This window comes from Enhydra lutris, unplaced genomic scaffold (assembly GCF_002288905.1).
Source record: "Enhydra lutris kenyoni isolate GAN:26980312 unplaced genomic scaffold, ASM228890v2 scaffoldscaffold93, whole genome shotgun sequence".
Classification (NCBI taxonomy): domain Eukaryota; kingdom Metazoa; phylum Chordata; class Mammalia; order Carnivora; family Mustelidae; genus Enhydra; species Enhydra lutris.
In genome coordinates this window covers 544,040-566,312 of record NW_019154177.1, presented here as the reverse complement: position 1 = coordinate 566,312, position 22,273 = coordinate 544,040, and the positions used below count along the sequence as shown (strand labels likewise).

General features: G+C 39.3%; 1 protein-coding gene across 1 annotated transcript; it reads left to right on the top strand.

Moving 5' to 3' along the window:
* Nucleotides 1-19,196: 19,196 nt before the first annotated feature.
* LOC111138639 (olfactory receptor 2H2-like) lies at nt 19,197-20,141 on the top strand. The gene has a single exon (XM_022490670.1). The coding sequence runs from the start codon at nt 19,197-19,199 to the stop codon at nt 20,139-20,141; it is 945 nt and encodes a 314-aa protein (XP_022346378.1).
* Nucleotides 20,142-22,273: the final 2,132 nt, after the last annotated feature.

Sequence of the window (22,273 nt, the reverse complement as noted above, 5' to 3'; positions counted from 1 at the left end):
AGCCCTGCATGGGGCTCCCTGCTCAATAGGTAACCTGCTTCTCCCTCTCGCTTTGCCCCTCCACATGCTGGTACTTTGTCTCTGTCTCTCTCTCTCTCAAATAAATAAATAAAATCCAAGAATATGTTTTTAAAGATTTTATTTATTTATTTGACAGAGACAGTAAGAAAGGGAATACAAGCAGGGGGAGTGGGAGAAGTAGAAGCAGGCTTCCCGCCGGGCAGGGAGCCCAACGTGGGGCTTGATTCCAGGACCCTGGGATCATGACCTGAGCTGAAGGCAGATGCTTAACTACTGAGCTACCCACGCACCCCCCTCAAGAGAGAATTATTACATAATAATTTTGAGACAAGACCAAAAATCCAATAAATAAACAACTTGGGGGAGAAAAAATATGAAGCAAAATTAAAAATAGAAAAGATATAGAAATTTTCTGTCATTAAGGAAACACAAATCAAAATAACAAGGAAGTATCACATTATCTACTCATTTGGTAATGGTAGAAAAAAATCACCTTTAAAAGTTAGCTGTTAGGAAAACAGCCCCTGGATCTACCACATGCCCACGTTTCATTTCTGAGGTGTATGATCCAGAGCACACTGTTGAGCCCCCTTCTGCCACATTTAGAACGAATCTCTGCACTGATAATGAGAGTTACTGTGAAGCTCGAATGAGGCAGTGCACAGCTCTGAAGTCATGAGTGCCTGAGACAGCAAGCATTGAGTGAGTATGAGCTACTCGTCACTTAGAGCATTGTGGATACCAGTCATTGGTACTAATCATTAACATAATAATGGGCCATTATTTCGGCTTGGCATGAACATCAGAAGACATATGACCAAATTTACTGTTGGTGGTGCCAACACTAATTGTAAATTTATATTATAATGTGAGATGATTAAATATATATGTCACTTTTTCTTTGCTTGTACCATTATACTGAGACCATAGTTTCCAGTAAATGAAAGTCAAATCAATGGGTAGTAGGGGTACTGGGTTATCTGAAAGGTGTGGGCCATAAGATGACTCTATTCAGCATCAGTATTTTCTTCTCTTTTTTTCACATCTTCTGCTCTCCCCACATTTTGTATGACAGTGGGATCTACTCGTTCTGAATCCTCTTTTCTATTATCAGAAAACTGGACTCCTCCTTTGACAAGTACACATTCATTTATTTCACTGTTATCTTACGTCTGTCCTATTTATATATCTTGCACTAATCAAAAGAAACCTTAAATACCACTATTTCATGTTTTGCTTTAAAACATCCCACTAATGGGGGCGCCTGGGTGGCTCAGTGGGTTAAGCTGCTGCCTTCGGCTCAGGTCATGATCTCAGAGTCCTGGGATCGAGCCCCGTGTCGGGCTCTCTGCTCTCTAGGGGAGCCTGCTTCCTCCTCTCTCTCTGCCTGCCTCTCTGCCTGCTTGTGATCTCTCTGTCAAATAAATAAATAAAATCTTTAAAAAAAAAAAAAAAGAAAAAAAAAAGAAAAAAAAACATCCCACTGATGGTTTTAATGTTTGGTGATATGATGGTCAAATGTGCATTCTAAAGGGTGAAATGATAACCAGGGTGGTTTGAATCACTGAAAATATTTGACATCTATTTTAAGATCCCTAGGAAACAAACCAAACACTGATTACTTCACCAGAGGCAGGAACGTGGGTGAGGTGACCAGAGGACAGAATTCCTTGCTTCAGCCATTACTCACCTTTCTTTCAAGTATCAGAGAGATACCTGTGCCTTTCTGTGTGCCCTCTTTCTGAGACGTGGTCGACATATGCAATTCCCTTTTGAGTTCTCAACCTTTGTAACATTCTTATTCAATGACCTTTTGCCCACAGATCGGAATGACATTGGCATGTGACCTGGGCTGCATTGTGAATATATAATATGAGAAAAGTCCTTACAATGAAATAAAAGTGATTTATAGGTATGTCTTCAGTTGCTGGAGCATGTTTGACTGATGTTGGCTCTGCTCACCAGGTTCCTAGTGGAGTTTACAGGGAGAAGTTGATTTTATCGGTACCAGCAACATTGGCTAAGATAGAGAGAGAGGATGTCCCTTTAAGGGCTAACTATTCCTACATGCTGCGTCCTCTATTTTAGCGCTAGGGATTCCAGGGTCTCTTGAGTTTAATTGGTCATTGTGTCCAGAGAGGAAATAATGAGCTCTATCCCCAACTGCACTGGCAGGATAACACAGGCACACAGCTGGTTCACAAATGTTAAAGCCAGGGGAAAGACAATAATCAGAAAGCATAAACATAAACTAGGAAAAAATGTGGAGGTGTTTACTCAGGAAAGCAAAAGGGTAAATGAACTTATAGCCCAAATTCCATTTAAATGGGTTCATGGTCAGAGGGTTAGTCTACTCATAGTGTATTTGGAAGAAAGTATTCCTGTTTTTCATTGATGAATATGAATATGTTTAGATTGTACCCATTAGTGATACTCAGCTTAAATAACTATATCAAACCAACCCGCAACATGTAACATTACCGCAACATTATCACTTCGACTTTTAAGGTTACCATTAATCCATCAAGGCAGAACTAGTAGAAATGATGTGGGATTACCATAAGACTAGATTTTGAATATAAGTTGATTTTGTGCAATTTATAACTTAATACGTGCTCACCTAAGACTTGAATACGATAAAGAAAACTGAAATCGAATTGAATACAAGCTTAGATATACTCTCAGAAAATTACTGGCTGGATTTTCACTTATTTTTCTTTTGTGTATAATGCATCTTTATAAATTATAAAATCATGCATATAGCATATAGTCATTATTTAAATTTTAAGATTTTCTTTTTTAAAATTTTAATTCTAATATAGTTAACAGATAGTGTAATATTCATTTCAGGTTTACAATATAGTGATTCAACAATTTCCTATGTTACTCAGTGCTCACCGAGATAAGTGTACTCTTAATCCCCTTCACCTATTTCCACCCAACCCCTCACCTGTTTTCCCACTGGTAACCATCAGTTTGCTCTGTATAGGTAAGAGAGATTAAAGAGGTCATGTGTTGTGATGAGCACTGGGTGTTATACGTAACTAATGAATAATGAACACTACATCAAAAACTAATGTGTACTATACAGTGGCTAACTGACCATAATTTTAAAAAGTCTGGTTTTTTGGTTTGTCTCATTTTTTCCCTTTGTTCATTTGCTTTATTTCTTAAATTTCACATAAGAGTGAAATCACATGGTATTTCTCTTTCTCTGGTTTACTTAGTATTATACCCTTTAAATCTGCCCATATTGTTGCAAATAGCAAGATTTCCCTTTTTTATGGTTGAATAATATTCCATTATATTTATATACCACATCTTCTCTATCCATTCACTTATTGATGGGAACTTAGGTTGCTTCCATAATTTGGGTATTATGCTGGGTAATGTGGGTATTAATGCTGTAATAACCATAGAGATGCATATATCCCTTCAAATTAGTGATTTTGTATCCTTTGGATAAATATCCAGTAACAAAATTCCTGGATCATAGGCACTTCTTTTTTTTTTTTTTAAGATTTTATTTTTTTTGAGAGAGGGAGAGAGAGAGAGAGTGAGCACAAACTAGGAGAGCAGCAGAAGGAGAGGGAGAAGCAGACTCCCTGCTGAATAGGGAGCCTGATGTTGGGCTCCATCCCAGGACTGTGGGATCATGACCTGAGCTGAAGGCAGACACCTAACCAACTGAGCCACCCAGCTGCCCCTCATAGGGCACTTCTATTTTCAGTATTTTGAGGAACCTCCACATTGTTTTCCACAGTGGCTGTACCAATTTACATTCTCACCAACAGTGTAAGAGGGTTCCTTTTTCTCCACATCCTTGCCAATACTTGTTGCTTCAAGTGTTTTCGATTTTAGTTATTCTGATAGGTATGAGGTTTTGATTTGCATTTCCTTGATAATGAGAGATATTGATTATCATTTCATATGTCTGTTGGGCACATGTATGTCTTTTTTTGAGAAATGTCTGTTCATGTCCTCTGCATATTTTTAATTGAATTATTTGTTTTCTTGGAATTGAGTTGTATAAGTTCTTTAAAAAAAAAGATTTTATTTGTTTGAGAGAGAGACTGAGCGAGCAAGTGAGAGAGCAAGAGAGCACAAGCGAGGAGGAGGCAGAGACAGAGAGGGAAGCAGGCTCCCCACTGAGCAGGGATCCCAATGTGGGGCTCAATCTCAGGACCCTGGAATCATGACCTGAGCTAAAGGCAGATACAGAACCAACTGAGCCATCCAAACACACCAAGGTATATTAGTTATTTGTATATTTTGGGTACTAACCGTTTCTTAGAAATGTCAATTACAAATAACTTCTCCCACTTAGTAGACTGTCTTTTAGTTTTGTCAGTTGTTTTCTTCACTGTGCAGAAGCTTTTATTTTGATGATGTCCCAATAGTTTATTTTTGCTTTATTTACTTACTTCAGTAGACATACCTACAAAAAAGTTGTTATTGCTAATGTCCAAGAAATTACTGCCTGTGCTCTTTTGACATTTTTATGGTTTCCGTTCTAACATTTAGGTCTTTAATCCATTTTGAGGTTATTTTTTGTGTATGGTGTAAGAAAGTGGTCCAGTGTCATTCTTCTGCATGTAACTTTCCAGAGTTGCAAACACCTTGTTGAAGAGGCTGTCATTTTCCCATTGCATATTCTTGCATACTATGACAAGGAAAGTTGGCTACACACTTGTGGGTTTATTTCTGGACTTTCTACCCTATTCCATTGATCTATGTGTCTACTTTTGTGCCAGTACTACATTACTACAGTTTAGTAATATAACTTGAAGTCTGGCATCATAATGTCTCCAGTTTTGGTTTTCTTTCTCAAGATTGCTTTGGCTATTCAGAGGCTTGTGTGGTCCCATACAAATATTAAGATTGTTTGTTCCAGGTCCGTGAAAATTAATGTTCATATCTTTAATTTCAGGTTACAATCTGGCCATTTATTTACTATTATTATGTTCAGTTAACCAACATATAGTACATCATTAGTTTTTTTTTATTTCTTTTCAGTGTTCCAGAACTCATTGTTTATGTACCATACCCACTCTTCCATGCAATATGTGCCCTCTATAATACCCACCACCAGGCTCACCCAACCACCCACATCCCCTCCCCTCCAAAACCCTCAGATTGTTTTTTAGATTCCATAGTCTCTCATGGTTCGTCTCCCCCTCCAATTTCCCCCAACTCCCTTCTCCTCTCCATCTCCCCATATCCTCCGTATTATTTCTTATGCTCCACAAATAAGTGAAACCATATGATAATTGACTCTCTCTGCTTGACTTATTTCACTCAGCATAATCTCTTCCAGTCCCGTCCATGTGGCTACAAAAGTTGGGTATTCACCTTTGTGATGGAGGCATAATACTCCATAGTGTATATGGACCACATCTTCCTTATCCATTCGTCCATTGAAGGGCATCTTGGTTCTTTCCACAGTCTGGCAACTGTGGCCATTGCTGCTATAAACATCGGGTTACAGATGGCCCTTCTTTTCACTACATCTGTATCTTTGGGGTAAATACCCAGGAGTGCAATTGTAGGGTCATAGGGAAGCTCTATTTTTAATTTCTTAAGGAATCTCCACGCTGTTTTCCAAAGTGGCTGCAACTTCATAAAATCTACCTATGAAAAACCCACAGTGAATATCATCCTCAGTGGGGAAAAGCTGACAGCCTTCCCTTTGAGATAAGGAACATGACAAGGATGCCCACTCTCACCACTCTTGTTCAACATCATTAGTTTTTGATGCAGCTTTAGTTAGTTGTGTATAACCCCCAGTGTTCATCACAACACTTGCCCTCCTTAATACCCATCACCCAGTTACCCTATACCACTACCCCCTCCTTTTGTAACCCTCAGTTTGTTTCCTGGAGTCCAGAGTCTCTCATGGGTTGTCTCCCTCTCTGATTTCTTTCCATTCAGTTTTCCCTCCCTTCCCCTGTGGTCCTGCACACTATTCCTTAGGTTCCATGCATGAGTGAAACTATATGATAATTGTCTTTCTCTGATTTACTTACTTCACTTAGCTTAATCCCCTCAAGTCCATCCCTGTCAATGCAATGGTAGGTATTCATCCTTTCTGATGGCTGAGTAGTATTCCATTTATATATGGACCACATCTTCTTTTTGTGTTTTTTTTTAATTTTTTAATTTATTTTCAGCGTAACAGTATTCATTGTTTTTTGCACCACACCCAGTGCTCCATGCAATCCGTGCCCTCTCCAATACCCACCACCTGGTTCCCCTAACCTCCCACCCCCCGCCCCTTCAAAACCCTCAGATTGTTTTTCAGAGTCCATAGTCTCTCATGGTTCACCTCCCCTTCCAATTTCCATCAACTCCCTTCTCCTCTCTAACTCCCCATGTCCTCCATGTTATTTGTTATGCTCCACAAATAAGTGAAACCATATGATAATTGACTCTCTCTGCTTGACTTATTTCACTCAGCATAATCGCTTCCAGTCCCGTCCATGTTGCTAAAAAGTTGGATATTATCCTTTCTGATGGAGGCATCATACTCCATAGTGTATATGGACCACATCTTCCTTATCCATTCGTCTGTTGAAGGGCATCTTGGTTCTTTCCACAGTTTGGCGACCATGGCCATTGCTGCTATAAACATTGAGGTATACTTGGCCCTTCTTTTCACTACATCTGTATCTTTGGGGTAAATACCCAGGAGTGCAACTGCAGGGTCATAGGGAAGCTCTATTTTTAATTTCTTGAGGAATCTCCACACTGTTCTCCAAAGTGGCTGCACCAACTTGCATTCCCACCAACAGTGGAAGAAGGTTCCCCTTTCTCCACATCCCCTCCAACACATGTTGTTTCCTGTCTTGCTAATTTTGGCCATTCTAACTGGTGTAAGGTGATATCTCAATGTGGTTTTAATTTGAATCTCCCTGATGGCCAGTGATGATGAACATTTTTTCATGTGTCTGATAGCCATTTGTATGTCTTCATTGGAGAAGTGTCTGTCCATATCTTCTGCCCATTTTTTTATATGATTGTCTGTTTTGTGTGTGTTGAGTTTCAGGAGTTCTCTATAGATCCTGGATATCAACCTTTTGTCTGCACTGTCACTTGCAAATATCTTCTCCCATTCCGTGGGTTGCCTCTTTGTTTTGTTGACTATTTCCTTTGCTGTGCAGAAGCTTTTGATTTTGGTGAAGTCCCAAAAGTTCATTTTTGCTTTTGTTTCCTTTGCCTTTGGAGACATATCAGTGGAATAAAGACAGTCTCTTCAATAAATGGTGCTGGGAAAACTGGACAGCTATATGTAGAAGAATGAAACTTGACCATTCTCTTACACCGTACACAAAAATAAACTCAAAATGGAAAAAAGACCTCAACATGAGAGGAATCCATCAGAATCCTAGAGGAGAATATAGGCAGTAACCTCTTCGATATCAGCCACATCTTCTTTATCCATTTGTCTGTTGAAGGGCATCTTGGCTCCTTCCATAGTTTGGCTATTGTGGACATTGCTGCTGTGAACATTGGGGAGCATGTGCCCCTACTTTTCTCTGCATCTGTATCTTTGGGGTAAATACCCATTAGTGCGATTGGTGGGTTGTAGGGCAGTTCTATTTTTAACTTTCTGAGGAACCTCCAAGCTGTTTTCCAGAGTGACTGCATCAGCTTGCATTCCCACGAACAGTATAAGAGCGTTCCCCTTTTTCCACAACCTCATCAACACTTTTTGTCCCCCGTCTTGTTATTTATATCCATTCTAACTGGTGGAAAGGGGTATCTCATTGTGGTTGTGATTTGTATTTTCCTGATGCCAAGTGATGTTGAGCTTATTTACATTTGTCTGTTAGCCATTTGTATGTCGTTTTTGAGAGGTGTCTGTTCATATGTTCTGCCCATTTTTTGACTGGATTATTTGTTTTTTTGGGTGTTGAATTTGAGAAGTTCTTTATAGATCTTGGATAGGAGCCCTTCATCTGTTCTGTCATTTGAAAATATCTTCTCCCATTGTGGGTTGCCTCTTAGTTTTGTTGACTATTTCCTTTGTTGTGCAGAAGCTTTTTATTTTGATGAAGTCCCAGAACTTTACCTTTACTTTTGTTTCCCTTGCCTTTAGGGACATGTGTTGAAAGAGGTCACTGTGACCAATGTCAAAAAGATTATTGGCTATGTTCTCCTCTAGGATTTTGATGAATTCCTGTCTCACATTGTTGTCTTTCATCCACTTAGAGTTTATCTTTGTGTATGGTGTAAGAGAATGGTCCGGTTTCATTCTTCTGCATGTGGCTGTACAATTTCCCCAGCACTGCTTCCTGAAGAGACTGTCTTTTTTTTCCATTGGATATTTTATCCTGCTTTATTGAAGATTAGTTGATCAAAGAGTTGAGGGTCCATTTCTGGGGTCTCTATTCTATTCCATGGGTCTATGTGTCTTTTTTGTGCCAATACCATATTGTCTTGGTGACTATGACTTGGTAATAGAGCTTGAAATCAGGCATCATGATGTCCCCAGCTTTGGTTTTCTTTTTCTACATTCCCCTGGAAATTCGGGGTCTTTTCTTTTTCCATACAAATTTTAGAATTGTTTGTTCCAGCTCTGTGAAAAATGTCAATGCTATTTTGATAGGGACTGTATCCATAGGGTAGATTGCTCTGGGGGTAGATTTTGGTGGCGGCGGGGGGGGGGAGAGTCTCATCTTTTATTTTTAAAATTTTTTAAATTTAATATTTTTCAGTGTTCCAAGATTCATTGTTTATGCAGCACACCCAGTGCTCCATGCAATACATGCCCTCCTCAATATCCACCACCAAGCTCACCCAACCCACCACCCTTCTCCCCTCCAAAATCAACCCTCAGTTTGTTACTCAGAGTCCATAGTCTCTCATGGTTCATCTCCCCCTCTGACTTCCCCCACTTCACACTCCTCTCCAACTCTCAACGTCCTCCCTGTTATTCCTTATGCACCACAAGTAAGTGAAACCATATGATAATTGACTCTCTCTGCTTGACTTATTTCATTCAGCATAATCTCCCCCAGTTACATCCATGTTGATACAAAAGTTGGGTATTCATTCTTTCTGAGGGAGTCATAATAATCCATTGTATATATGGACCATATCTTCTTTATCCACTCATCTGTTAAAGGGCATCTTGGCTCTTTTCACAGTTTGGTGACTGTGGCCATTGCTGCTATGAACATTGGGGTACATATGGCCCTTCTTTATTACATCTGTATCTTTGGGGTAAATACCCAGTAGTGCAATTGCAGGGTATTGTATCAACATGGAAGGGACTGGAGGAGATTATGCTGAGTGAAATAAGTCAAGCAGAGAGAGTCAATTATCATGATATCATATTATCATATATCATATCATATTTGATATCATATCAAATATCATAATATCATTATTCCTTACATTCCACTTAGCTTGTGGAATGTAAGGAATAAAATGGAGGACATTAGAAGAAGGAAAGGAGAAGTGAATTGGGGTAAATTGGAGGAGGAGACGAAAAATGAGAGACTGTGGATTCTGACACTGAGAATTCTGCAAAACAAAAAAATTCTGAGGGTTTTGGAGGGGAGGGGTTTGGCGGGATGGGTGAGCCTGGTGTTGGGTATTAAGGAGGGCACGAATTGCATGGAACACTAGGTATAGTGCATAAACAATGAATCTTGGAACATTGAAAAGAATAAAATTAAGATGTTAAAAAACAATTACAAAAACAAAAAAGAAAGTATAACACACTGTTGCTTTAAGAATATCTTATCAAAAAAAAAATTGGGAAGTGTCTCACACACACACACAAAAAGAATATCTTATCATTAAAAAGGAAGAGAAGTGCCTGGCATGTCTCTCTGTGTATTGTAGTAAGCATATTCGACACTGTGGAATATTGCTCCAGTACAGGTACTGGTAACACAGAAGACTCCAGCTTTGAATGTGTTCCAAGGCAGGTCTACACTACAGTAGAAGTCACCCTGAAACCTGAGCCATACATTTTGTAAGGCCTTATGGTAGTAGAGTTTTAACTTCTGGTTAAAAAAAAAATAGCATCAGGATATGCCAAGTTTATGGGAAAACCAAAAGAAAACCGAGAAGGGAGTTGAGAGAAATTGGAAGGGGAGGTTAACCATGAGAGACTATGAACTCTGAAAAACAACCTGAGGGTTTTGAAGGGGCGGGGGTGGGTGGGAGGTTGAGGGAACCAGGTGGTGGATATTAGGGAGGGCACGGATTACATGGAGCACTGGGTGTGGTGCAAAAACAATGAATACTGTTATGCTGAAAAATAAATTTAAAAAATTAAAAAAAAACAATACTGTTACGCTGAAAAGAAATAAAAAAATTAAAAAAGAAAAAAAAGAAAACCCTTAGGGTTTTAGGAAAACCCTCATATTTGTACTAGAGGATTTTACACCTCTTGAAAAACAGCCTCTGGTGTGCTGCTGGGAAATAAAAACAGAAATAAATATTGGAACTCCATCAAAATACAAAACTTTTGTACAGTAAAGGACCATCAACAAAACAAAAAAGCAGCCTACTGAATGGGAGAAGATACTTGCAAATGATATATCTGATAAGGGCCTAACATCTAAAATATATAAAGAACTTATACAAGTCAACAGAAAAAATAGTAATCTGATTAAAAAGTGGGCAGAGAAACTGAATAGACATTTTTCCAAAAAAGACATACAGATGGCCAACAGACACATGAAAAGGTGCTCAACATTACTAATTATCAGGGAAATTCAAATAAAAACCACAACAAGATATCACCTTACATTGCTAGAATTGCTAAAGTAAAAAAGACAAGAAATTACAAGTGTTGGTGAGGATTGGAGAAAGAGGAACACTCATGCATTTTTGGTGGGAATGTAAATTGGTGCAGCTATTATGGAAAACAGTATGGAGGTGCCTCAAAAAGTTAAAAATAGAATTATGATAGGATCCAGTAATTCCACTATAGGGTATTCACCCAAAGAAAACAAAAACACATACTTGAAAAGAAATATGAACTGCTATGTTTATTGCAGTGTTATTTACAATAGTCAAATTATACAAATTATAGAAGCAACCCAGTGTGCATCCAGAGCTTAATGGATAAAGAAGATGTGGTATATATGTGTATATGGACATCCCTATACTGTTATACTGGATCCGGGAGTTCCTTTCCAGTAGTTCAATTCCTAGATCTTGGAAAAGTGTCTCCATGTCTATAAGCTTCCTACATCCAGCTTTATGTTGTTTTACCTCTAAGAGTCCCTGATGGTACATGTTACTCAAGTCCTACAGATTTTAGAATAAGCCACTTCCTCTGATAGCAGGGACCATAGTCATGGCTCTCAAGGTGCTGATTAAGGGCCATGAGAGATTTTGAGGAAGGACTGTGTCATCATTACGTTATCTCCAGGCAAGTGGAGCCTTCTCTTCTCTAGCAAGATGTGGGAGACTCATTTCTCCAGTTTGGAAGGTTCAGAGAAATCTGGAAGTTCATGTTAAGATGCAACTGAATAGATAGTTGCTACCCCAGGTCTCATTGTCTGAATCCTTCACCATAAGTGTCTTGGCTTTACCATAAAAGGACTATTGAGATTATTTTGTCTCCCTTGCAGCCTTGTAGCCCTAACAACTAAGTCCTGGGTTTGATTTTCAACAGTCTTCCCTATATAGCATATAGGAATTTCCTTTGACGCTTACATGAAACCTATTTGCTTTTGTAACATTCCCTAAGTTAGCATTCTCAAAGTGTGTCCCTGGACCTGAAACATCATCATCGCCTGGGACCCTGTTAGAAATATCAATTCTTGGGCCTCACCCCAGACCTATTGAACCAAGAACTCTTGGTAACAAGCAGTTTGAGAACCACAACACTAGGTTGATAATTGGTTGGCTGAAGAATACTATTCTTTTTCTTCGAGGCTCCTAAGACAGTCAATGAAAACCAGCAAACCTAATAATAATCTAATTATCACTACTCCCATATCTCTCAAGGGTTAGATGTACCATATACCCCAAAGCTTCTCCTCCTACATGTACCTCCTGCCAAGCCACACCAGGTAAGACCATTCATTAGTGATGCTGATGTTAGAGCATGCTGTGAGTTACCACAATTCCATTTGCCCCAAATTAATGAGACGTTTGTTGCTGTCTGGTGAGTGATGCCTCTTGTGAAAGGTCATCTAAGAATGCTTTCTCCTCTTGCAACTCTGCTTAGGTGCCCTAAAAACAGAGCTTGAGAGAAGATTTTAGGTTTGAACATTTGATTTAGGAGGTGATTTCAAGAAGAATGAGTGAGGGAAGCAGAGTGAGAGAGATAAGAAAGCAAACCAACCTAAGGGTGTAGTAGCCAAGTTGTGCACTACGTGAGCTCAGTTCTCCCAGGACCTCCTGAAAAGCATAGAGGAAGTATGCTTCTGCTTGAAAGAAGGGTTGCATTTCTCACTAATTACCATCCTGCCTTGTTTGAAGATTTCCCCTAGGGTCATTAAATCTCTTAGGTTTCTGCATGGCACTTGTCTAAGTGCCAGGTTGGCTCCCCCTGTGTCAGAAAAAGCCTTGAAGCAGACAGGGAAGACATACGCAGCCTGCTCAAAATGGGTCACTGTCAGGGTGTGTAAGATGAATCTGGGTTCACACAGAACTGTTCATTGCAGCTCTGCTGAAATCAGAGGTAGGCTGAGAAAGTGAGCTACATTGGCACCAGAGACACCTGCCTTAGAAGGTGAGATGTAAATATTGTAAATATTGTATTCCACACTGGCAGCCACAGGAATCACACTTAACTGAGTCTCAGGAGTTTTTCCTGTTCTGACAGGCAGAGGAGGTGAGCTAAGAGAAAAATCACAGGGAAAATTGATATTTGAGGGAACAAGACAAGTGTCAACAGAACAGTGATGAAGAGAATTCTTGTATATTGTGCAGTAAACAGTTACTTAAAGACTCTCTCCTCCAACCCATGAACCTTTGGAGAATAGTTGATCCATGGAGGAAACATACATCTCTAATGGTGAGAAAGTAGAAAGCAACTGAGAGAAAGAACATGGATGGATGGAGATACAGATACATAGATAAGGATATAAATAGGTATAAACATTACTATCAAAAAGGAAAGGAAGGAAGGAAAGAAGGAAGGAAGAAGGAAAGCAGAAAAGAAGGAGCAACCTTAATAGACAAAGAATACAAACCAGTAGTTACTGCAAGTGGATGAAAGTCACAGGATAGAAGAGGAGGTAGCTTGGTTTAGACGATGAGAAAATCTGCAAGACTCTGAGATTCTTTTAAACATCACACTTTATTCTTTCCCTGAAGTATCAAACTCAGATTTACAAACAAAATGCTAACATTTCAACTCTACTTTGCAAAAATGCTACAGAAAATAAAGGAACAATAGTACAGAAAAGAGGACAGAGACTGGAAGAAGAGGTATGGATTTTCTAAAATGCACAGTAGTGAAACAAAGATATGAGACATGAGTGATACCGTGTTTGGGAGCTACCTGTGAGCATGGGGACTACTGACTGATGGGTCTACTTCTAGTGTGTGGATAAAGTCAGACACAATCCAGTACAGGGGATCAGATAGGAATCAGTAAGGCCAGAATATTTGGAGAGGAACTTCGAGCAAGTTGTGTGAAAGCAAAAACACATACTGCTGTGAAAACTTTAGATAAATAACTGCATGATGATTTATCATGTTCTTCAACTGGGTTAAACTGAGATCAAGAATTCACCTCGAAGGTATGACTATAAAATAGATTGTATCAGGTCATGCCATGATTTTTCTGAGAATTCTTGCTTGCGTGGGCCATTTGACCAACTTTATTTTTTTAATAGGATTTTAAACATTTTGAACTGTATTTCCAAGCATTTCATTTTCTCCAGTTCACTTTATCATTATTAGGACTATTTAAAAGTGATGAAAAGTATATGGTAAGGTATAGGAAGATGAATCAAGCATGTTTTATTACCTGAAAAAAAAAATTCTGTGAGGATTAAATAAACTAATTCATTTGGCAATTGTCAGTTACATGGTAAGAGTTCAGACAAGTTTGGCTGTGCTGCTACTGATCCTAAATATCTGTTTAATTTGTAGATCTCTAATTAAAATCTCTCTCTATTCATTGATTATCGGTGCATTTTCTCAACTCTATGTGGAATAATTTGGGGAAAAAGATGATAAACTATAAAACATAGAGGTGGGAATAGTATCTGCAATTCCACCATTAGGATGTTTTTATGTTTATTTTATTTTATTTTTTCAGTGTTCCAAGACTCATTGTTTAGGCACCACACCCAGTGCTCCATGCAATACATACCCTCCTTAATACCCACCACCAGGATCACCCAACCCCCGAAACCCCTCTCCTCCAAAACCCTCAGTTTGTTTCTCAGAGTCCACAGTCTCTCATGCTCTGACCCCCCTCCAATTTACCCCAATTCACTTTTCCTTTTGATGATTTGGTTTAACTTAATATTTGATAAACTGGAAATTTTTTTGGAAAATGAACATTTTTATTTAAGATTGGAATAAGTAAGACTTCGTCAAATATACTGATTTGGGAGAAGGAAGGGAGTCTAGGAGTTTAAATTTTTTGGATGAACATGCACTCGAAGGAATCACTGTGGGGCATAGATTGGCAAAATCTGTTGTTTTAACACTGATTGTTTCCCTTCAGTGAGTCTTGTTGGGTGACTCCATTGGCAAAGGCTCACTGTGAATAGAAACACTGGAAATTTACAAAGTACCATATAAACAACCTTAACAAGAGGAGAGACTTTGTCATGCCACATGGATAGGACAGTTGATGAGAGCAGAGAAGCAGGAACGAGAGTGAGGAAAGCACAAAAGGTGAAGAAGGAAAAGGAGCACTCAGCCCTTTAGTACATTAAGTGAATAGGCCAGTGATGGAGTGAAACAAGTATTTCCTGAATCTCTTTTGATCTACCGCATAAATGAATAAAAGATAGTGCATTTCCCAAACTTGTTTTGTAATCAGGTTTTATGCAAAGGAAAGAACAATAAATACAGATATATCTGCTTTGTAATATAAAGATAGGTAAGTTATAATGGCGGGAAAGTTGGTATGATTACATTTCTTTTTTTTTTCTTTCATTGTTTCAGTCACTTGAAGTATTTTTAAAGCACCTACTCTGTGACAAGCATGTATGTTAGGTTCTGGGAGTACAGTGGAGAGAAGAAAGTAAGTGGCACAGCCCCTTTTCAGTGGAGCTTACAGTTCAGAAGGGGAGACAAACATTAGTTAAATAATCACATAAAAATGTAAATTACCACTTTTCTTTAACATCTTAATTTTATTTTTTTCAGTGTTCCAAGATTCATTGTTTATGCATCACACCCAGTGCTCCATGCAATATGTGCCCTCCTTAATACCCACCACCAGGCTCACCCATCCCCACCCCACCCACCCCTTCAAACCCTAAGTTTGTTTCTCAGAATCCACAGTCCCTCATGCTTCATCTCTCCCTCCAATTTCCCCCAATTCACTATTCCTTTCCTTCTCCTAATATCCTCTACCTTATCCTTTATGTTCCACAAGTAAGTGAAACCATATGATAATTGACTCTCTTTGCTTGACTTATTTCACTCAGCATAATCTCCTCAGGTCCCATCCATGTTGATACAAAAGTTGGGTATTCATCCTTTCTGATGGAGGCGTAATACTCCATAGTATATATGGACCATATCTTCTTTATCCATTCATCTGTTGAAGGGCATCTTGTCTCTTTCCACAGTTTGGCGATTATGGACATTCCTGCTATGAACATTGGGATATAGATCGCCCTTCTTTTCACTACATCTGTATCTTTGGGGTAAATACCCAGTAGTGCAATTGCAGGGTCATAGGGTAGCTCTACTTTTAATTTTTTGAGGAATCTCCATACTGTTTTCCAAAGTGGCTGCACCAACTGCATTCTCATCAACAGTGTAAGAGGGCTCGCCTTTCTCCACATCCTCTCCAACACTTGTTGTTTTCTGTCTTGTGAATTTTGGTCATTCTAACTGGTGTAAACTGGTATCTCAAGGTGGTTTTGATTTGAATTTCCCTGATGGCTAATGATGATGAACATTTTTTCATGTGCCTGTTAGCCATTTGTGTGTCTTCATTGGAGAAGTGTCTGTTCATGTCTTCTGCCCATTTTTTGATGTGATTATCTGTTTTGTGGGTGTTGGGTTTGAAGAGTTCTTTATAGATCTTGGATATCAGCCCTTTGTCTGTATTGTCATTTGTGAATATCTTCTCCCATTCCATGAGTTGCCTCTTTGTTTTGTTGACTGTTTGCTTTGCTGTGCAGAAGCTTTTGATCTTGATGAAGTCCCAAATGTTTATTTTCGCTTTGGTTTCCTTTGCCTTTGGAGATGAGTCTTGAAAGAAGTTGCTGTGGCTGATGTCAAAGAGGTTAATGCCTATGTTCTCCTTTAGGATTTTGATAGATTCCTGCCCCACATTGAGATCTTTCATCCATTTTGAGTTTGTCTTTGTGTATGGTGTGAGAGAATGGTTGAGTTTCATTCTTCTATACATAGCTGTCCAATTTTCCTAGCACCATTCATTGAAGAGACTTTTTTCCATTGTATATTTTTTCCTGCTTTGTCAAAGATTATTTGACCACAGAGTTTGTAAGAAAGAAGTTGAACTCTCTCTCTTCACAGATGACATGATACTTTATATGGAAAACTCAAAAGACTCCACACCCAAAGTACTAGAACTCATAGAGCAATTCAGTAATGTGGCAGGATACAAAATCAATGTACAGAAATCAGTTGCTTTCTTATACACTAACAATGAAAATATAGAAAGGGATATTAGGGAATTGATTCCATTTACTCTAACATCAGGAACCATAAGATACCTTGGAATAAACTTAACCAAAGAGGTAAAGGATCTGTACTCAAGGAACTACAGAACACTCATGAAAGAAATTGAAGAAGACACAAAAAGATGGAAAAGGATTTCATGCTCATGGATCAGAAGAACAAACATTGCTATCAGACACATGAAAAAATGTTCATCATCACTAGCCATCAGGGAGATTCAAATTAAAACCACATTGAGATACCACCTTACACCACTTAGAGTGGCCAAAATTAGCAAGACAGGAAACAACATGTGTTGGAGGGGATGTGGAGAAAGGGGAACCCTCTTCCACTGTTGGTGGGAATGCAAGTTGGTGCAGCCACTTTGGAGAACAGTGTGGAGATTCCTCAAGAAATTAAAAATAGAGCTTCCCTATGACCCTGCAATTGCACTACTGGGTATTTACCCCAATGATACAGATGTAGTGAAAAGAAGGGCCATCCGTACCCCAATGTTTATAGCAGCAATGGCCACGGTCGCCAAACTGTGGAAAGAACCAAGATGCCCTTCAACAGACGAATGGATAAGGAAGATGTGGTCCATATACACTATGGAGTATGATGCCTCCATCAGAAAGGATGAATACCCAACTTTTGTAGCAACATGGACGGGACTGGAAGAGGTTATGCTGAGTGAAATAAGTCAAGCAGAGAGAGTCAATTATCATATGGTTTCACTTATTTGTGGAGCATAACAAATAGCATGGAGGACAAGGGGAGATGGAGAGGAGAAGGGAGTTGAGGGAAATTGGAAGGGGAGGTGAACCATGAGAGACTATGGACTCTGAAAAACAATCTGAGGGTTTTGAAGGGGCGGGGGGTGGGAGGTTAGGGGAACCAGGTGGTGGGTATTGGAGAGGGCACGGATTGCATGGAGCACTGGGTGTGGTGCAAAAACAAGGAATGCTGTTATGCTGAAAAAATAAATAAATATATATATATATATTATAATACATAAAAAATGAATACTGTTACACTGAAAATAAATTAAAAAATTAAAAAAAAAAGAACAAACATTGTTAAAATGTCTCTACTGCCCAGAGGCATCTATACTTTCAATGCCATCCTAATCAAAATTCCACTGGCATTCTTCAAAGTGCTAGAACAAAGAATTCTAAAATTTGTATGGAACCAGAAAAGACCCTAAATTGCTAAGGAAATATTGAAAAAGAAAAACAAACTGGGGAATCATGTTGCCTGGATTTCAAGCTTTACTACAAAGCTCTGATCACCAAGACAGCATGGTACTGGCAAAAAAAACAGACATATAGGCCAATGGAACAGAGTAGAGAGTACAGATATGGATCCTCAACAGTATGATTGCATTCCTAATTATTTTAGAAAGGAGATTATATAGACATATAATATTTCTTTTTTCTTAATGATGCCACTCATATTCTCTACAAAATGTTGCCTATCTATTTTGATTTTTTTTAATCTGGAACAAACATTTGAATAGTGTCATCATTATCATGGTGATAATTGTAGCTAACACACATCACATAGTTACCATGGGCCAGGCTCTCTCTCTCTCTCTCTCTCTCTCTCTCTACTTGTATCTCTCTCTCTTTCTCTCTGTTTTCTTTGTGTTTTCACATTTAATTCCTCCAACACCCATAGGTAGTTTCTATGATTGTACTCTATTTTCCAAATAGAAAATCTAAGGAAAGAACTAAGGTAAGAAAAAAAAAGTTTAAATAACTTTCCTAAGATCACATAGCATTAAGTAACTGAGGAGGAATTCAAGCTCAGAAATCAAGAGAAGGTGAGAAGGAATGAGGAAGAAGAAGGAGAAGATTGAAGGACAGGATGGGAAGACAATGGGAGGAGAATGTTCAGATAAATTGAGATATAAAGATACAGAGAAACAAGACAACAAAATGAAGACATAAAGGTCAAAAGAAGATATGGTTAAACAGTAATTTTTATTAAAAACTGTATTATAAATGTTGTAAATGTACAACAAAGCAAAGATAGGATAGTCTCTTATTACTTAGCAAAGTGATTTTCACTAATAGCTATTTAATATATCCTTTACATAATATTTATAATGAGAAATTCTAATTGGGTAAAATATGAAGAAGATGCAAAAGAGGAAAAGAAACAGACCTAATGAATGACATGTATCAAAGATTAGGACAAGTCACTGAATCTTTTATTTTTCCCTAAACTATAGGTAGCAGAATCTCATCTTTGAGTATGAAGGAGTCAAATAAGTCATACTGCCCCTCTTTCTGCCTCTGTATCGCAACCATCACAGGCTTTTGAGCATTACTTTTGAACAATTTTCCAAAGAGGTGACTGCTCCAGAAGCTATGATCACAATTTGCAATGACAGCCACAGTGATTTCATCCTCCTGGGCTTTTCTGAGAAGCCACATTTGGAGAAGATACTTTTCTGGGTTGTTCTGATCTTTTATTGTTTGACTGTTGCAGGAAATATAGTCATAATTCTTGTTTCCTCAAAGGATCCTAAACTCCACATCCCCATGTATTTCTTTCTTTGCAACCTTTCCCTGCTAGATCTCTGTTTCACCAGCAGCTGCGTTCCACAGATGTTAGTTAATTTCTGGGGTCCAAAGAAGACCATCAGCTACATTGGCTGTGCCATTCAACTCTATGTCTTTTTATGGCTTGGGGCCACTGAATGTGTCCTTCTTGTGGTCATGGCTGTGGACCGCTATGTGGCAGTGTGTCATCCACTGCAATATACTGCTATCATGCACCCCAAACTCTGCCTGGAGCTGGCCATCCTTGCATGGGGGACTGGCCTAGTCCAGTCTCTGGTCCAGTCTCCCGCCACCCTCCAGTTGCCCTTCTGCTCCCATCACAAGGTGGATGACATTGTGTGTGAAGTCCCAGCTCTGATTCAGGCCTCTAGTGCAGACACTACCTACAATGAAATCCAGATGTCCATAGCCAGTATCATTCTCCTGGTGGTACCCCTAGTGATCATTCTTTCCTCATATGGGGTTGTTGCTAAGGCTGTGCTGAAAATAAAGTCAGCTGCAGGGCAGAAGAAGGCATTCAGCACCTGCATTTCTCACATTCTTGTGGTGTCCCTCTTCTATGGCACGGTCACAGCTGTTTACCTCCAACCCAAGAACCGCTATGCTCAGGAACAGGACAAGTTCCTCACCCTTTTCTACACTGTTGCAACCCCATCCCTTAATCCACTCATCTACACCTTAAGGAACAAGGAGGTCAAGGGGGCGCTAATAAGACTGGGGAGGAGGACCTGGGATTCCCAGAATAACTGAAGTGGCTGACATATATTGGTCTCTAGCTTAACTTGTGAAGAGAGAAGAAACTCATTGCAAAAAGCTGAAGATTTACCATCTAGCCCCAAAGTAGGGGAGAGTTAGCTGTATTTTGTTCACCCTGAGACTTCAGCCCCATTCATCAGTGACTGATTAGGCCCTCACTTTCTTCAGGGTGCTGACTGAGGCACAGTATGATATAGAAATGACTACACTTAACATCATTCTCTTAAAGAATGCTCAATACAGTTGAAACACAGACCAAAATAAAAGACCAAGCAATATATTTTGTGTCTTGACATTTCTTTCTTTTTCCTTCTTTCTATTTTCCTCCAAGCTCAACCACAACTTTCATCCAAATGTCCAGCCCAAAAAGGGTCTGAAAGTTTTGAGACAGAAAACTTTAAGGAACTTCTGTGTTCTCTGGCACTTTGATCTGGTGGGTCTCAGTTCCCAGTCACTGGAGCCTCATTGCCACAGCAGGACCATTGCTGTTGCATCATGTGCCCAGAACTACCCAGTGCAAGGTGTCAGCCAAGTAGAAGTCCACACTCACCAGTTTAGGGTCCAGATTCTTAGTTTGAGTCCTGACATGCCAAACCCCTAATTACAGGAATAGACTTGCATTTTTTATTCATTTTTAGATGCTGTTATAATCAAATAGCTTTCTTTCCATCAGATCCAATTCTTGTTCATTCACTTTCCTTTATACATCTATTATGTAGTAGGGCTGGGAATATAATGGTAGATAAGACAAAATCATCAGCACCATGGAGCTTATGGTCAAATGGTGAGTGCAGATACTAAACAAAATCTTCTGTATTGTTTAGTGGAGAGAGAATTGTTCTCCAGTTCCTGCCTCAGGCTGATTACCATGCTGCATGCATTTGGACTTTTGAATATTATGAACCAAAGATATATTTGTTGCTTTTTAGCTATTGCTATAAGTGTTGACTGTTCTCATTAGTTTCACTAAAATAATAAGTATAAATTACTGACTTTGTTGTGTAGATTGTCTAGTTAACTGTGTTCAATCCTTAGTTGCCTTTCATTCACTGGTGCCAATTTCCTATATAGGTGGAGCTAGGATCAGGCCCTGTTACTCTCACTTTCTGCTCAGAAATAACAGCATAATTTCTGTGAGGATGTAACGTAGTTTCTCACTGTCTATAAAAGAACAATGCTTATGGGGTGCCTGGGTGGCTCAGTGTGTTAAAGCCTCTGCCTTCAGCTCAGGTCATGATCCCAGGATCCTGGGATCGAGCCCCACATTGGGCTCTCTGCTTAGCAGGGAGCCTGCTTCCCCTCCTCTCTCTCTGCCTGCCTCTCTGCCTACTTGTGATCTCTGCCTGTCAAATAAAGAAATAAAATATTTTTAAAAACAATATTTATTAAATTTTGATATCCTTCTGCTCAGTTGCAAAGAATACAGGGAGTGACTAAGAAGAAGACTATAGGGACAGAGATTGTTTTATGGCTTTATTTTGAGCTTTCCATTCAGGGACATCCTGGGCAGGGGATAGTTGTTATGGGTGTTATTGGCTCATGGTGTGACATGGTCAATAAGTAGCAACTATCCTGGAGGTGAAAGTAGGGCTGCTGGGGGAGGGATTCAAGATGGTGGAGAAATAGGGGATGTCATTTCAACTGGTCCCCTGAATTTAGTTGGATATCTATCAAACCATTTTGAATACCCACGAAATCAGCCTGAGATGTAAGAATATATATATTACAATCTCTAGAAGCAGAAAATCAACTACTTTTTGCAAGGTGGGATGTGCGCAGTTGTGAATCTGTGGGGATATATCAGAAGATAAGCAGAATGAGGAGGAACCCTCCATAAGCTGGGTTCTGGAAAGTGATAAAACACTGGAGCACAAAATAAGAACCTTTAGAAATCTACTCTAGTGAGAGACATCCCTCTCTGAAAGGGACTCTGGAAATGAAAAAGCAGAATTCTAGGTAGGTCACTGTGGTCTCAGGATATGAGGAGCCACAGGGTGAAAGGGGGTGCCTAAACCAGTACACTGCCTGAGCAGTGGAGCCAGGAAGCAGGTTATGGTCAGTGAGCCCAGGAGGGGGCTCTCAGCTCAGATCATCATAAACCTTGAGCTGCACTGGTGGATAATCAC